Genomic DNA, 18,301 nt, shown 5'->3' on the forward strand with positions numbered 1-18,301 from the left:
CAATCAGTTCTTTGGGCAAAATAATTATTTACAAAAAGTGGAACAACTCTTATAGAAAAAACTGACTTCCACTGAGATATGGTTCAAATCTTTACTTTAAATCACATGGACCAGAGACTTGGATCTTCCATATAACCATTACTTGGAGTCTTCTCTGTAAGAGCCACAACCATTACAGAACAGAAAAAAGTTGATAATGTAGGCCTACATATGACATATCAGAACACTCAATACGTGTATTTTCAGGACAAAAAGTTTCAAAGCTAATCAAAATCCCAGTTATGAGGTTATGGAGCTGAACAAGCCTGTGCTTTACAGTACTTCTGGGATGTTTTCCCCTAAGTACCCCAAGGAAGTCTCAACAAGCTCCACACAGCGCCAACAAAGAGGGATAGTCTTTGAGAAGGGAAAAAAGGTTCTGAGAAAATTCTTAAAACACAAGTCAGATCAAATTATTGCACTACGACCTAAAACCCGTAAAAAATCCTGTAATTCTACATGCATGATTAAATATGTTCAGTTGATTATAAAACATTGCCTCCATATGGAAACTCGATGCCGGGTTCTTCTCTCGCACAGTGTAAGCAGAGCTGCCGAGTAAGGGAAAACTAAAAAGTCATGGGAACAGAACACGTTTGGCCACTGAACTGTGCAACAATTTAACTTGTTTCATTTAGAAAGTGTTGCTGGTCATTATTAAAAATAATAGAGTTACCAGAGGCGTGCAGAAGACAAAAGAAAAACCTGAAGCATTCAGCTGGGGCTGACGGCTAATTCTAGAGTCACGGTGAGTAGATTCTGCTCATACAGGAGCATGAGTGGGTTTTCCTGACCCTGACTGCAACAAGACCTTGAGCCTTGGGACTATAAACTACTGAATTGTGCTTGTGCTGCTGGTTGGAGAGCAGCAGGGACTTGTGACGACACAGAAGTGGGTGGGCTGGAAAGGGATCAGGGCGAAATAGCGTGCTGTTGTGCAGCAAACAGATGCTAACACCACTTGGCAAAAACAGGTATTTGTACTGGCAGCCACAGCAAATCCATTATGTCTGGAGTTATAACTGGGTGGTAGCAAGCAAGGCACTTCTGTGCAGATGCTAAAGGGATAAGGAATGAAAATCCACGTATGGCTGCAGAGAGAGATGAGATGCTGTAGCAAGTATTTTCAAGGAACACCAACAGCTTCATAATGCTTTCCGGTTTCCTTGAGAAAAATCTTCAGATTTCTACATGTTTCCTGCTTATTCTTAGACAAAAAGACTCACTCTCTAAGCCTGCCTTTAACTTCATGATATCAATAATTTAAAAGTGTTCTCATTCCCCCAGTCGCAACAGATCAATTCTCCTGAGTAATAAATTACCCCAAAATACATGTATGGTCAAAACTCAGATTTGCCAAAGCTCACTATTAGAATCACCAAGCTCACAAGGATAAACATAATGCTTCCAAATACCGTGAGCAGGGACTTATGCTCTCTCACATTTAAAAATTAATAAAACATAAAAATACTTCTGAAGACAAAAAATTAAGAAGTTACTCTGTGTGAATGTACATTTATATATATATATATATATATATATATATATGGGAACCTGCTGGCAAATACAAAGCAGAGTTTTCTTTTGGGGCTAGAAACATGATCCCAGATGCATAAACGGCAGAAAGAAATCAAACTTCTACTTCCCCAATGATTGGTTTTTTTAAAACTATACTACATATTAAGAATGACACAGCCCTGTCCTGGCAGGGATGCATTTACACTAGGTTGACCAAGAATAGTTTTCTTTACATTTTCAAACGTGGAGGTTCCGTTTCAGTTGTGTGTGACCCATGCTGCCCACTCTCAGTCCCCTGCAAACTTCTTGGTCAGTTTATTATCTATCGGTGGTTTATCCAAGCTGGAGATCAGGAGCTTCCCAAAAACCTGTGCTGGCTCATAGTTCATCAGGGCACAAGGGAGAAAGGTAGTACTGTAAAAGTTCCCAGGACACAGGGCCCTTCTGTTGTTACTGCATGCAGAGCAAACACCACTGACAGCAAAGAGCCCAACCTGCTTTCCTCTGACCATCTGCCACTACAACTTGCCTTGAGTTTATATACAGAACATTTCCTCCACTGGCCCTCACCTCCATCATACAACCAGGCAAAGAAATTGTACTATATTTAAAAATTATTTAGGGAGTATTGCATAAATTAAACGTATCTCTATGAAAATATAAATTTATTTGTTTTACATTCTCTCTCCCTACAAATATACAGTGCTTTTTATTCTCTATGAAGTATACATGCATATGTTTCCCTGAAAAAAATCTTGGAGCTTTAGGACAGCAAAGATGAACATACACACCACAGGCTCATCTGTATTTTTGAAAATGCTTTTGTTTTGGAATGCCAATTAATCTGTAGTTTATTTTATTTCAACCTTCAGAAGGTCACAGGATTTAACTCTTATACCCTTGCCAATGTCAGTTGGCTCATAATAAACATTCATATTTGTTTTACGACCCAGACCAGCTGGTGGGTTTTATACACAATAAGAATGAGAAATCTGACAAAACAAGTGATTCATCTTCATAATCTGAGTAGAGGCTGAAACCTTCAGTAGAATCTTAAAACCATTTATTTGTTCAGGTTGCTGGGCTCACTTTCCTTTTTTTTTTTTAACATTGATGGAATACAATCTTAAACATTCAGTACTTTTGGTTGGAGGGATTTACTTGATAAGTGGAAAGAGCCTTCCTGACAGGCTGCTTTCTGGACCTTCTCAATTTGATACATGCCCCAGTTCTGCCAAAATGGCAGAAAGGAGGAGCTACTCATGTGCTCCTTCGCTTTAAATCGTTTTCACTTTCAGCTGAAATAATTGAGTGACTCGAGATACAGAAATTATGTACAAAAAAAGGATGTAATTAATTTTGGTGCAATGATGTCAACAGATTGGTGCAATGCTCTCAGACTTCCTGCTGAATCCATTTACAGGGATAACTGTGGTGACTCCTGTACTCTTCTTGGTGGCCTGTGGCCCAGATTTGGCCTGGAGGACAAACCCATCAGGCTTGCTGCAAGAAATAGGGCACCAATGATCAAGCAGCAAAGGTTGCCTTAACCACTAGACATCTTCCACCTCCACCCAAACATCACTCAAAGTGAGGGGCTGTTCCTTCCACAGTGACCAGCAAAAATGAGTTATGTGGGGAGGTGTTATAAGGGGAAAGAGGCACATGGCTGCCAAGATGAAAATCCTGCTGCAAGTTTATGCCTCGTGCTGAATGCCTTAGGGAGAGCAAAACCGTGTATGCCATTAGCTAACCCTGCATGCCTCAGCAGAAACAAGTCTGTACAGCATTACAGGGACCTTGAGGGACACAGGTCTGGAATGTATTAGAAGTGAGGGGATAGAATGGATGTTTCCACAGCTTCCCCACAGCTACCCACTTCGGATATCCCTTTTTGCAGACATTCTGTGACTTGTTCTGATTTGGAATATGGAGCTCATCTCCATTCTCCCTGGCACACTCTGTCTCTTTGGGATACAGAAAATTCCTGTCCATCAGCAAGTCTGAAAGCCAGGTAACAGGGGACTACACTCACTAGTTTACACAGTCAGAAGAGATGTAGTGGTTTGTACAAGTAGACATTTACAGCATAAGTACTTAAACACCACCCAGGGAAGGCTCCCAGAGAAAGCCTGCAAGGAGACTGATGAAGACATGCCCAAGCCTTCCCAGTGAGCCAGGGCAGCTCACAAAAGCACAGTCCCTATAGGACCGTTGGTAACTGGCTCTGCTCAGGGGATGTGTTAGCATGGGAAAACACTGGCACAAAGTGCTCATTCTGGCATCCACATTACTTATTCCAAAGGGACTTGGTTATCCCACAAGGCTCTGCTTTCAGCCATGCAGGCACACGTGAAACACCTGCTATTTCAGAACAAAGGTGCAGGCAAGGGCTGTTTTTGTTGTAGTTATCTGCATATGCTATTAATACCACACACGGAGTTTTACTATTCACCGAGGGCAGGGATTGACACTGCCTGGGTGGTGCAGGGGCTCTTGTAACTCCAAAGATTCCCCTTTACCACACTCCCATGTGGCCATAACATCACCTAAGTACCCAGATCATTCTCCTCTATTTCAATAAATAACTTCCCAAGTCATAGGCTGCACTTCTTCAAACATAAAACACTCCCTGTGCCAATAGAAGCTGCCATGAAAGGCCAAAGAACCCTAAAGCTGAATAACATGCCAGGGAAGTGAAGTGACTTTGCAGTAACAAAATGTACATCCACTGTGAGAAGGTTATTCAGCATCCTGCAGTTCAAGTTCTATAAGTCAAATTCACCGACAGCATCAGGCATCGATTCAAAACAAAAGAATGATTTGAAATGGTAGAGAATCAATCATCTCTTGCATTCTTTTCCAATACAGGCTATACATGGTAAGGATTTTGCTTAAAGATTTGTTCTTTACTGCACCTTCTGTGACATTCTGAATTACAGCACAATAGAAAAATCAATTAAAATGACTACTGAATAGTTCTTTATCTGCCTCCAAATCATCTTCCTCCAGAAGAGATAATATTTCTACATGAATTAGCCCTACTGTTCTAAACAGATTAGATCCTTTAGCCTGCAGCTTCAGAAGAAGGGTAAGCAAGCAAACTATGGGTTCTATATAAGTACAAAATAAGTTACATAGTATTACTCTAAAATCTAATCTTTAAGAGGTCTTTTCCCCCTCCCCCAGTGATTTCTGATCTTTGTTACAAATAACACGAACCAATATTTATTTTCTGTTGGCCACCACCCTCTGCATTGAGGCAGAGACACACAATGCTCATCACTCAGTTCTCAGTCATCCCGCATTCCAAACCTCTCCCCTGGAAGGACAGCAGTGTATGTGGATAAATACATAACAATACATCGAAGTTTTAAAGCACAGGGAAATTACAGCACACTTGAATTTCTGGGAAGCTCAGATACAGTTTCACAGTTGACGGCTGTCTTGTATTTCTCACTTGACCACAGAGATATTACTGCTCTCATAATTGGTCTCCTGGTGTGCTGAAACCACCACTTAGCCTTGAAGATCAAAGCTGATTGCTTTCTTGTTTGCTCCATCTCATACATCTACTTTCTCTTTTCTTATTCTTTGACTGCAAGTGCTCTGATATCTTTTAATCCATTTTTTATACTGTGTTTGCCATAATAAGGCTTTAGTTCATAACAACTCTGAAGCAGCTCAGATTAAAAAAGAGAATCAACTCCTGAGTTTTCAGAATGCTTGAACCAAAACTTTGAGACTTCTTTTCTTCACTCTTACCATCTACTCAGTGAGATTTGAGCAACCTCAGTAGACTTACCTAATACTACCTTTTTCTCTGAAGTAATATGGTGAAGAATATGAAAATATGAACCAAAATATTTTGATCAAAGACAAAAGCAAAGAAAATATGAAACGTAATTCTACCATGAGAAAAAGCAGCACTTCCACGTACAGCAAACAATATAAAAAACCTCCTCAGATTTGGCTGAGAAGACCTTACTTAGGGCTTTCCGCCTCACACAGCCCTCAGAAACTTGTCAGATGCACTGTTGTATTCAAGCCTTTACTATCCACTGGTACAGAGGAATTCATACTGAATGACAATTTGTAGGTAACAGTTTCATGAGGCTGTAGGAAAAAACCTGAGAGAAACATGCTCAGTTCATCATCTGACTCTGTCTCTAAAACATACTACGACAACATTTTATACTCACTTTCCAGAGACAAACGTTGAAAGACTTTTCATTTTAACTATAGTTTTTTTATACAGTGTTGTCTCATTTTAATTCGTAGAAAGAAGAAAGTACCTTCAAAGTCCCCATCTCTGGCTTTTGCTGCAAGTTCTGAGGATGATATACTTTCTTGACATAAAGCACAGTCTTCCAATGCTGCATTCCTTAAACCATGATTAACTGTAAAACAATTCAAAAGTACTCATTCATACTTTTTCCAATTTTCACTTGAAAGGTTCATGTTAGAACTTCTAGGATTAGGCTACAGTAGCACTTCTATGTACCTTCTTAGACTTCTTGCTTTTTTCTTTACCCTGACACAAACAGTGATTTAAAAATTCTCCTCTATTCTTCTTTGGAATGATGACAGAAATGAAACATGCTGCTATTACAGGACATGCAGTCCTCTTACTTCCAGTAGTTTAGCTGCATCCTACACTTTATTTCCCAGTTCTTAAATTGGATCCTTTTAAATGTATGAGAAAAACAAGACATTCCCTATGTGAATAACACACACCAAATCTTATACATCCAAGAGAAACTTCATCCCAAAAGTCCCTGACTTCTATTTGCTCATTTTGTTCATGCTGACTTTTGTCAACATCTTCTTTTTTAATGCAGGAGTTTATCCACTAGAAATTATATCCAGCCAAGTACTACTGACTAATATATATTTCCCAATGATAATTCCTTAGAGCTCCAGTTTCTTTATTGCTTTTATTTGAATGTTCAGGAGCTCTTCTATTCTCTTTTTAGATTCTGTCTAATCCCATTTATTTATTTTTTTTATTTTTACAATGAAAAAACCCCTAAAGGTCTCTTCACATCATGACATGCTGCCACCATAGAACTGCTCTGGAAGTTTCAACCACAAGTAACAGAGGACTGCAGTGCATGTTGTGCATTATCCCACTGCAGAGTTGGGTTGGATTGGAGGTTTTTCTACTAACTTGATCCAGCTTTTAACTAAGCATGTCACATACAACATCAGTGCTTTTAAACGAAACTAAGAGAAAGGAGAAGTTTTCCATCAGGAGGAAAGGAACTGGGGGAAAAAAAAAGAGCTCTGATCACCTTCAGATGTTGATAGTTCTAATCATAACAAAGGACAAAGGTAATTGCAGTCTTGCTGGGATGACATGGCTATTTTTAGAGAAGTTAGCAGACTTGCCACTTTGAAAAAGAAATAATCAAAATCGTAACAGAAAAAAACCCCACACTTTCACTGACTCAGATCTTGATCTGGTTTCATTATTTTAATTATCTAGAATTAAAATGTGGATATTTTTCTATTTTGAAGCCAAATTTTCATTCTCATCTTACAGTCTGCTCTTTGGTAACACACAGGAATACACATAGGAATATGGAACCTGCAGGTGCACCCTGAAGGCTTTAACTCTTCAGTATTTGCCTTAAGACACACTCCTGTGTACCTATACTTGCACTGACTTCAACCTGTTTACAGTCTGTTTCCGTGACTTCTTTTAAACTTAGGTCAAATCACTGTACAGTGAGTCCTGTCAAAAAGATAACAGTATGTTAAGGGAATTCTTATCAGATAGTTCATGGATCTCCACTGGGCTATCAGCAGAAATTTACTGTAGATCTCTTTACCTTTCTTCTGCTTCTCCTTGTCTTCCGTTTCAGGTTTGGTTGCCATAACTTCAAACAAAGTCTTTAGGATACTTCTCAGATCACTAGCGTAGTTTGTCTGCAGCTGGTCAGCAACACCTTAGGAGTTAGAAAAATGAGTAAACCATTACTAGATTACTACACCATCCTTAAGAAAAGTACTTAAATTTGCCTGTTGCTACCAGTAGTGGCCTCATTTATTTTTAGGGGATCACTTTAGGAATAAAACCTGAACATTTAATTAAACTAATCCTCCGTAATGGTCAAGTTACATTCTGGTCTTTATGCTACCAGCAGGTCAATACATATCTTCCTTATCCCTTTGGCAGGAAATACTGAGAGATACCTTTTGCATGCAATTAGAACTGCTGCATCAAATTTCATTCCTTGAACACAATAGGGCATCACCATGAAAAAGAAAGCACTTTGAAGTCAAACCCGAGACACGTCCAAACTCTTTGTAGCTACAGATCTAAAATGTTTGTGTCTCTGATTCTGTAAGTTCCCATCAGGTAACAGGTCCTTCTAGATCAGACTGCAGCTCAGGCCCCAAAAAACACAGTCTTCCTACAACTGCATCTCTAGTCCTTTCTACCTTTACTTTATGTGCACCAAAAAAAGAAAAAAGAAAAGGAACAGTTTATAAATTCAGAACCAAAGGTGACTCTCATACCTGAGATACAGACAAAAAGGCGGTGAATAAGATCATTACTGCCATGAAATCTAGATCTGATCTTCTCTCGTGTGGCAATTTTAGCAGCCTGCAAAGCAAGCTGGATTTCTTCCTGATCGATGTCATCAGAAGAACAGGAACTTGTCATTAAACTGCTGTTGGAGGAGAAAAACAATGTAAAGGAAAGTAATGTAAATCTTCACTCAGTTGTTCAGGATGTTCAGCAAATCCTAAGAGATTTATGACTCAGGCAAGACTCTATGGCAAACGGGAACTAATTGCTGTGAATTCTTGTTGAAGTTAATCAGCACACAACCAACCACCACCACATTTGACTTTCACTCTGTGACACAGCTGCAAAAAAATTTTAAGCATGAAATCACCTGTCTGTATTTTATTGCATTTTTCCTTAGCTATGACAAAGTGCTGTGCCATTTTTCACATTATCTTCTTCTAAAAGCTCAGTCCTGAGAACATAACTCCACCAAAAATCCTGAAGGGGAATATCAACCTAAAAAATGTGAAGGTCAGTTCTGAAGTCAACTTTGAAATTTATTAATGTGGAAATTATTGTGGAAAAGAAAAAAAAAAAGAAAATTCTGAATTATGTTACCTTAAAATAGCAGTAATAGAATCTAAATATAACCTTACCAAAAAAGGTGGGAAGAAGAGTGATAAAATATAATTTACACAGTACAGAGGTAAATTAGTCCCCTTACAAATGTAACAGTAGAAATTGTTGAAATGTCAAACTATTGTAAAAGAATGGTTCAACTCTAAAGACATTAAAACGTGTCACCAAATGTCTACCCAAAATTTAAATTTTCTTTTAAAAACCATAAGCCAGCCATTCCCAAACCTTTGCACCCCAACCTCCCTCTCCATTTCCCCTCTTGCGGAGAAGAAGCTCAGAAGAACCTGAGACCACAGGGAAGATTTGGTAGGAATCACATGAAGTATTTGTGAATCAAGGTGACTTCTTTAAAAAAGGAAGTACTTAGGGGAAAAGTAGCACTTTGCCCTTAAAAACCCTTAAATGGGAGTAATGGGAGTAGAGCCCAGGATGTAATTACACTGATGTCCTAAGGATTCACTGTGCTGATGAAAGGAGACACGAGCCTTCTTACTCTACTGCATTCCAATTCAGAAAGAACAGTAAACAATTTTTCTCCACATACTGGAAAAAAATTCGTATTGCCAATTATCACAAAAAGCTGAACTATCTTATTTATAATCACTTTTGCTTCCAAAACTCCAGCACCCCTTCTTTGCAGACAACTACTGTGTTAAAAAAAGTTACTAACTGCATACATAGTATGTATAACAAAAGAAGCAATTTCTAACACATTTTGAGTTCAATCTGCTTTTATCAGGTGCAGAAACATTCACCACTTCGCAGATTCCATACCTATTGCAGTATGCATGAACAATTATTTCAGGATAAGACACATTGATAACGTTTATAATTACTTATAAAAAATTTTATAGAATAAAGTTTTGAAATTCTCCCTGTAGGCTCCACATGTAATCCCTTGAGATGGACAAAGAAATTTATTAGGCCATGCAATCTTAAAAGCCCTAGGAAAAACAGAACTGAAAATAAATAAGTACTGGAGATTAGTTATTGATAGAAATATCAATGGAAGATGTGTAGCATGAGTACCTGAACTGGCTTCCCATTCTCTCAAACACAGAGTAAAGAGCAGGCTTGCAGGAGATTCATTTTGTTTCACGTGATCTATTGCTACTAACAAAAGAAAATCCTCGTAAAGAGATGTTATTTTTATGTTTACAGTTCCAGCAGCACCATGACTGACTGGGTTTACTAAAGACACTGAAAACTGAGTGAGAATTCTCTCTTTCAATTTTTCTTTACTTTTCCATAGGGGATATAATGTATCTATTATAATAGCAAGTATGTCAGTGTGGAAAGATCTGTGTTCAAGACAATGAAAAGGTCATGTAAGAACATGGTTTATGAAGGAGTAATCTGCAAGGTAAGGAGAGCCAGAAAGCAATTCCTGACTTGCAGTGGTGTGCAGTTAGAGGATTGCCTCTTCACACAAACGCTCTCATATACAAGGCAGACTCCTTTATCTGTAACATGACCAAATAGGCTCTATTTTTATTTCTTTCTTTTTTTTTTTTAAGAATTTTTCTTAGTCATATACACATTTGTATCATAAATTGCATGGACCTCATGACATAGCCAAATGCAGTCCGTATAATTACAATGGTCTCGTTGAAACTCCTGATAGACAAAAACCTTAGTGCAAGAGAAAGCAGGGGCTGATTCAAGGATGACTCTTCCCTCCAAATCACAGTTGAAGAAATATTTCGAAGTCAGGTGTTAAGTGGGCAGAGAGCTGTGAAGAATGCTTTTCAAGAACATAAACTACTGGTCCTTTCCCATTTTGCAGAAAGGAAAAAAGGCTCATTCCACAATTCTGACCAATTTTAATAATAACAGTTTGCCTTTTCGAGACTCCTCCAAATGGGAGGAATGCGGTTGCACCTACTCTGCCCCAAGCAATGTGGTTTGACCTACTTCTGTGCCAGACTACTCTGTTAGATTTTGTGTGTGTCATTAAGACCGGTCATGTCACCACAAGACTGGCTGGAACCGTTTTGTCCTCAAAATCCCTAGCACAGAGCACATACAAATTGCTTCAGCACTGTGAGATGGATGGGTAGCATGTATGCACACTCACATTTATAACACATGTCCATATGCACAGTCACATGTAAAGTACAATATCCAAATACAGAAGGTTCACAAAAAAGGATATTTTGTACTTGGGATTGCTTGTGCCACTGCAAAGAAAGACATGAATGCTCCTCAATAATTTCAAATTGGACATAAGAATTACTATGGAGTTAGAAACAATTACTCTGTCTTTATCAACACAATCAAGTCAGATTTAGACAAAAGTGATTTCAAAGAATGACTAATGACCATCTGTTCTTTACTTTAAAATATATCTTACTGGTAAAGAATGTAGCCAGAAAATTATATTACAGAGACAGTTAGAAATACTGTAAGAACAGAAACACTGCAATTGTTTCAGATAAACAGCAAAGGAGACAAGGTTTTTTAATAACAGGGTATCCCAAACAGCAATGATTGCATCTATGCAAATAGATTTCTCAGTTTTTAAAATTGATATTACATAAAACAAACCTGAATTTTGATCTACAGAGTTCAGCTTACTTTTTTTTTCTTTTTTTTTTTTTTTTAGTTCTATAAGGAATACCTTTCCTACAAGGAAATCCTAATCAAGTCTCACTGCAAATACAAATAGCCATACTACTACTAGAGACAAGTCCTCATTCTCTCAACTTCTTGCTTGAAGGGAACCCTGAATTACCCAAGGAATTGAAGAGAGAAGACCAAAATATGCATGGAACTCCCCCTTTGTGAAATGTTTATCATATACATAATGCTCATCATGTATTTCTTTTTCAGACTGTAAAAACATTGCAAAGTTAACACATCTGAAGATGAACGTAAAGAAATAAGATGTTATATCAAAGGTTGATTCTGAACAGTAAACCTGCTTATACCTTATCAAGGAACAGGTACCCTTTGGTAGATGTAATGAATTATCTTTTTGCCTTCGCTAACATCTACCCATTTTAAAATTACGCTTCCTTTTTTAATGTTAGAAGAGTATTAAAGACTCTTCCAACACTTTCAAAATGTATCTCTAGAATGGCTGCCTGGTCTCAAGGCTTGACTGTGGAAATTTAGTCATATATGTACAAGCAAACAAAAGTCAATGATGTAATTGTATGCAATATCGTCTTTCACCTGTGAAAACAATTTGATTTACAGCTTTTATGTTCCAAAGGATACTTGTGAGCCAGGTTAAGTAGCAGTATGCATACACAATAGAAAACTGGACTGTGGAACAAGGTTATGACTGACATTTTCAGAAATGGCCAGGCATTTTAGATAACCATCTGTGATACTACAAGGCTTTGTATTTGTTGGTCATTGACATTCCTCCAAGAACAGCAAAACAGCAAAGTCTAAAACAAAACAACCAAAGTAAATTCATTCAAAATTGGTCCAAACTTCAGTATTTTACATTTGTGCTCAAAAAATAGTCAAGAGCTGTAGAAATCTGTAACCACTCATAGATGTCTCCTTCCAAATTTGTCTAGAAATGTTTGGTTCTTTAAGCCTGAAATCTGCTCTGAACAAATGCGGAATGTATGAGATTCTCTGAAAGAATTTGTCACTATTCACAAACAAACCTTCAGAGTATCTTAAGAATGTATTAAATACAGAGCAGTCACAGATAAAAAGAATTTAAAAGCTCTATGTATCAAATATGTTGAATACAAAACCCGGAATGATCATGTTTTCAAACAAATTTAAAAAAAAATTTTTTAAAAAGTGGTTTGGTTTTGTTTCTTTGTCCTTCAAAATCTTAGATCAAAAGCAATGGGTGGTCACTACTTGCAAAGCAGAAAACCCGACACACTCATTCTACTCTATACCATAGTATCAGAGAATGGTTAGAGTTGGAAAGGGATCTTAAAGGTCATGGAGCTTCAACAGAATTATATGACACAATTATGTCACCAAATTTAAAAGGAAAGTAAGACCACCCTTTAAGTCTCTGATTTCAGGCAAGGTCTTCAATTACAAACAATTTTCAGGAATAGATTTCAGAAGATTGTCAGTGGTGTCTTTAAACAGAGAGGGCTCAAGTTTCAGCCGAACTCATCCCAACCAAGTCTAAGAGCAAACCTCTCAGAAGTTCTGTGAACAGTGCAAATATTTACTAGAGAAGTGTTAATAAAGAATTCAGTATATACCCTTACCAATTATATAATACAAATACCTGTGACATCAGGGATTCCTATTCACTGGCTCTGGAAATCTCCAGCAAGCTACACAAGCACAGACAGAAACAGAAGGACAACTGTTTGCAACCAAACACGGAACACCTTCCTGCTGTAGTGTGAAATCAAAGCTCGCAAATCCCCTTCAGTGAATTCAAAGTCTCTGTATTAAATGGTACTACTGTGATGCAGAGGATCACCCAGAGACGCATTTTGAGACTGAGTTGCTCTTCAGGACAGTTTGATATGAGCTGTAGAGTAGCAGGTAAGGCCCCTTCTACTCTAGGGAAATAGAGTAGCAGGTGAGGCCCCTTCTACTCTAGGGAAATCTCTAACCCAAAACTTTGCAGCAGGTTTGGTGATTTCTCACATTCCTAGTGTCCTACATAGAAGGACATCACAGTTATAAACCACGTTGAAAGTTTTTACGAAGGGACAGCAGACCAATTCTTTAATATAAATTAGGGTTCATTTAAAAATAGATGAGAGACTGCCTACAAATTATCAGACAGTGCAGTTCCTTGCACTTAAACGACATCAGTTCATTTGCATTAACTGGCCTTAACAAATCTCTTATGTCCATAATTTAATGCCACGTGTTTTGAAGAACTAAAAATATATACATGTATAGACGTATCAGGCACATGAATTTCCCTATATACATCAGTACATTCAGAAGATTCTAGTTCTTACACTGCTTCTTGAAACACAGTATCATGAGCTCCATGGCTTTCATTTTGGCCCATACAGAACTTAGCACAACGTCCACCTTATGCTCTGTGTGCAATATCAATAACAAACACTTTTTATCCCATCTACGACCTTTAAGGTTCTCTCCCATTTCAATTTTTTCATACTTACGGTAAATAAGAAAAAAACCCCAAGCAACAAAATGCTTGCAGGCAAATCTATGTTATTGTTTACACAGTAAGTGGTACATTGCTGCTCCCACTTATATTTGTGTAGGCTGTAACTGGAAATCTCACCACTAACCTGTCAACCAAGCTATGACTCTTACTTTTCTACTTCACAAGGCTGTAGGCAACTCGGGGTTCCAATCTGCTAAAAATAACAAACAATAAACTTCAAAGGCCATGTAAAGGATCAAACACAATAGTTGGGAAAAGACAAAGCTTGCATACGTGAGGAACGACAAGAGGAAAATTATACGGCTTTAGGTAAAAGAAATGTAACTTTGAATCAGTAAGGAAAAAAACCACTACCTCCCATCCTGTTTTGTGCAGTACCTCTACTGTTTCTTTTTGGATACTCTCAGAAGAAACACAAAAAACAGTAGCCTAGAACTTGCTGGTTTCTAACATGTTAGTTTTGTTATGGTTGGAAAAAACCTGTGAAAGTAATGGCTTCTTACGACTATTTTAAGTGAAGAAGGTGGCTACAAATCAATTTTAGAGCCATTTAAAGCCAAGTCAGAACACGTCTTATTATTTGGGTAATAGCATATATTTATTTAGCTAAAGACTATGTTTTAAGGAACAACCCCAGAAGCTACATTTAAAGCAGACTAAAAAAAGCTTTAACACAGAACTTTATTTCCTGACTTTTAAACCCTAATATTTTATTAAGTCAACAGAGTTTTAAAATCTAATCCCTTAGGTATTTTCTGTCTGTTTTAAGAGAAAAGGCTAAAGGGGCAATGGGGGGATAGACACAACCTCCACCAACCCACCCTTAAAGCATGTCCAAGGCTTCAGAACTTTGCCCTGAGAAAAAAATAATATAACTGCATGCAAATTCTTCTAACTAGAAATCACCAAAAGAACTGGACTTGACTAGACAACACTATCATCACATGTATTAGCAATGCCCAGCTCCATTCACAGTAGGACATGTGCTAGAAGCCCCATCTGCTGTCAACCTTTTGAATTCCTCAGTAGGGGAATTACTTTCCACATACTGCAAGATTTGCAGAAGCCCATTCTTAGCTTCTTTTGCCCCTGTGGGCAATCTGAAGTTGGCTAAAGTAAGGAATTTGGCTAACAAGATTATCTGTGTGTCCTAAATGATATTTTCAGTCAGGAAAAAGTCCTGAGCATTGAAGATTGTTGAATTCGAAATCAATATCAGTAACTTCTGCTCCATACCCTGGCAGCTTCTGCAGCTGCCCACTCTGTTGGAAGAACATCTTGCATCTTTCCTCAGCTCTTCCAACCTCAAACTCCAGAGCATTTCTCATCTGGACTGCAAAAACCACAGCTCTTAAAGCAGCATCTTGCTAAACAGATCCAATAATAAGAAATTCTACCTAGACAACTGACTTACTCAAACTCATTACCACTCTGGACTGGGTATTCAGATGAATGTAAAGTATTTCAAATGGGAATTAAAATAAACAACATTGCCAGTGCAGAATTTATCAACTTTTACGTTGCTCTCTGCCAAATAGTTGTTTTGGTCATTCTAGATAAAACTTCTGTAAGTGCATATGAACAAATAACTAAAGCATTAGTAATCAACACAGCTGCTTTCTAACCATCAAATTTAATGTCAGACACTTGCAAGGTACCACATTTACTGCTTTTCTTAAAATTTAAACCATAAAAGGGATGAAAGTTAAAGTTATTGTGAAATTCAAGAAAAACAGAACTGAAAAAACAGGAAGTTAGAATATTGCTCAGGTTCTACTACAGTTTTTTCAATTCCACCATGACATTGCTTTCTAATACTTCCTTGCAATCAAACATGCATTTAAAGCTCTCAAATTATTCACCCACACTGCAAGAGGACAAATAAAATGAAATTAGAGCACAGAAATATTTAAACTTCAAAATTATATCCTGAACTGGGAAAACTGAAAGTGAAAACCACCAATAGTATACAGCACTTATGACGAAATGGGATGGAATATCAGCTCTGCTATCCGATACAGGGATAGAAACCCATCAGTCCCAGCTTTTACTCTTTATCCAGAACTTGACACAGGACAGGCAGGACCTGGATACCTGATACTAATACTTCCAAGGCCAAGGAGTAATTTCATACAGCTCTTCAGCAACATCCTCTGTGACACACAAGCCACTGTTCTGCGTGGCATTGTAACAAGTGAATGAATTTAGCATCCAATTCCTGCAGATACACTCTTGAGTTGCAACTCCTGTGTGAGGCAGAAACGGAGATGGAGAAGCAGCCTTGAAAAACATTCTCCAGTAAGAGGAACTCTGAGGGATAGGGAAATTTATTAGCACAATATTTTCATATTTCTTCCATCAGTTCCCTCAAAAAATAATATGGAACAAGCAGCAGAAGCATTAAATCATCCTAAAGTTTAAGAGAATCCCACAGGAATTCCGTATCCAGACGTGGGAGTCAAAGTTGAGAAAAGTTAATTAAAGTATTAGGTGGAGCCTTAAAATTTTAATTAGAAAAGAAAGCTTTCTCTTCATTTTTCACCTTCAATGCCGCTGTAAGTATGAGGAAATCCTCTTTTTTCCTCCAATCTAATTGTGATTTTACAATGTATCTGTAGGCATTGTCAAAAACTCTGCAAAAACTGCAGTTACTATAGTGATTTTAATTACACATAATCTCAATACTCCCAAACATGCTATTCAAAGGGTTTTACTGGGGAAAAAAGTGCTAATCTGTAAAATAAAATCTAATTTCTGAAAGCTAGTAATTTTGTTCTATTAGTATCACAGGGAACACCAAGTGACATTCAACAACAGATTTTTTTCACATCACTAAAATGAACATGATTATAATTGTGGCCAAATTACTAAAAATGAAAATTACAACTGAGCTATGCAGAAACAAGAACACAGACCCATTATGATCACTTTGTGTCAGTCTCCAGCCAGACAATATGCTTGATATGCCACTTGGAATATAGCCCCCAAATGGCAAATTTTAGGGTGTCTACCAATTTTGCTTGAACAGTCTTATTGCCTCTGCCACTGATGCTAGTCAGCTCAAAATATTGCCCTATTTTACTCGATTTACACAGAGAGCAGTATACTCTACATTTACTTCAACCACATCAAATATTTTAACACCTCTAAAATACGAAGCCTGTTATTTTAATGGAGAAATACTAAAAAATTTGAAATAGTTGAATTTTCACCTTCCCACTGTAACAAGCACTTGGTAACAAGTAGGTTACACAAGGTGCCTGGGATGTTCCTTGAGAAAATAAAATCTGCATCAGTTACTTGTTACTAAAGACATAGATAAGCACAAAATAAAAAATACCATGTAGAATATCCTAGAAAGGAATACTGTAGCTTAGAAAATGCTGCACCATTTGGAGACTTAATTTTTTTTTTGTCTTGCAGGATGAAGAACGAGATAGGCATGAAACACATCAAGAAGAATCCTGGCTGTGAAAACCTAGAGACATCTGCTTCAGTCACATATGTCTCACTGACTAAAATCATAAGCAAAAGCTGACAGACCTCATCAACACTGACTTTTTTGTTTTGCTGCTACTGCTCAGCTGGTTATTGGGGCAAGGGATTTAGAAGCAAAACAAGAAGGCTGTATGCAGCAGCCTGTGTATGGCTGTATTAATAGTGTCCCCACACTGCTTGAGCGACAGAGCTGTACAAAACAGCACAGACTTTTTCAGTGCCTAAGACGTACACAGACAGTTTGCAGTTCAAAATCATTAGGCAGGAAGAGCATCTATAGTGGGAGTCAAGTCAGATTTGCTCAAGGTATAAACCCCTTTCTCTTCCCACAGCTCTTTTCACTGAGTTTTTTATTTCCATGATTCCAGTACAGTACATGTAAAGCCACTACTAACAGCCTTTTTCAGGTTATGAGCAGTCTCTCCATGAAGAAAAGCTCAACAAAAAAAAAAGGGGGAAAGAAAATCTACAGTAATGCACTGATCAAACCAGAAATGACAGTACCAAACATGAATGCAGAATTAAGCCGCCAGTTTGCGTAGCTTCAAATATAACCTGACCAGGTCAACAACGGTAACAGTGCAAGGCAGGAGAACTGAAGACAGAGCTGATCAGGTAGACTGACAGTTCAGTTAAAATACATTGTTAATGTATTTGTTGTCCTCCATGCTATCATCTACAAGATCCCCAGAGTGGCTGTGACCTCTGTTAAAACCTAGGGCATTGTGCTGTAGCTTTGACAGCATAAGTTCTATACCGTAAGATGAAAGAACTCAATTCTCCTTCTATAATTTACAGTTCTGGCAAATTACCAAGTTCTTTTTCCTTCTTGCATCCTTTTTGAGGCACTGAAACAAAGCCTTTTGTAAGAAACTGTACCCTCCTAAGAATTTTGCTTGGTCTGTGAGACGGGCAAGAAACTGGCTGGCAGCTCACACTCCGGGAATGTTGACCAATGGCCTATACTCAGCTGGCAGCCTGACATGAGTGCCCAGGGG

The 18,301-nt window shown here is 37.9% G+C and overlaps 1 protein-coding gene across 4 annotated transcripts in view; it reads right to left on the reverse strand.

Moving 5' to 3' along the window:
- Nucleotides 1-18,301, reverse strand: part of ZFYVE28 (zinc finger FYVE-type containing 28) — a 150,690-nt gene that overhangs the window by 8,733 nt on the left and 123,656 nt on the right. For 2 of the 4 annotated variants that reach the window (XM_050337808.1, XM_050337809.1), the window contains 3 exons: nucleotides 8,083-8,237; nucleotides 7,392-7,508; nucleotides 5,853-5,957 (listed from right to left, as the gene is read on the reverse strand). In XM_050337808.1, coding sequence (XP_050193765.1) covers nucleotides 5,853-5,957; nucleotides 7,392-7,508; nucleotides 8,083-8,237 — 377 coding nt within the window. The remainder of the gene's footprint in view (nucleotides 1-5,852; nucleotides 5,958-7,391; nucleotides 7,509-8,082; nucleotides 8,238-18,301) is intronic. The other 2 variants (XM_050337810.1, XM_050337807.1) reach the window with 1 other exon arrangement.

Source organism: Myiozetetes cayanensis, unplaced genomic scaffold, assembly GCF_022539395.1.
Source record: "Myiozetetes cayanensis isolate MyiCay16 unplaced genomic scaffold, myiCay2020 scf7, whole genome shotgun sequence".
Lineage (NCBI taxonomy): Eukaryota > Metazoa > Chordata > Aves > Passeriformes > Tyrannidae > Myiozetetes > Myiozetetes cayanensis.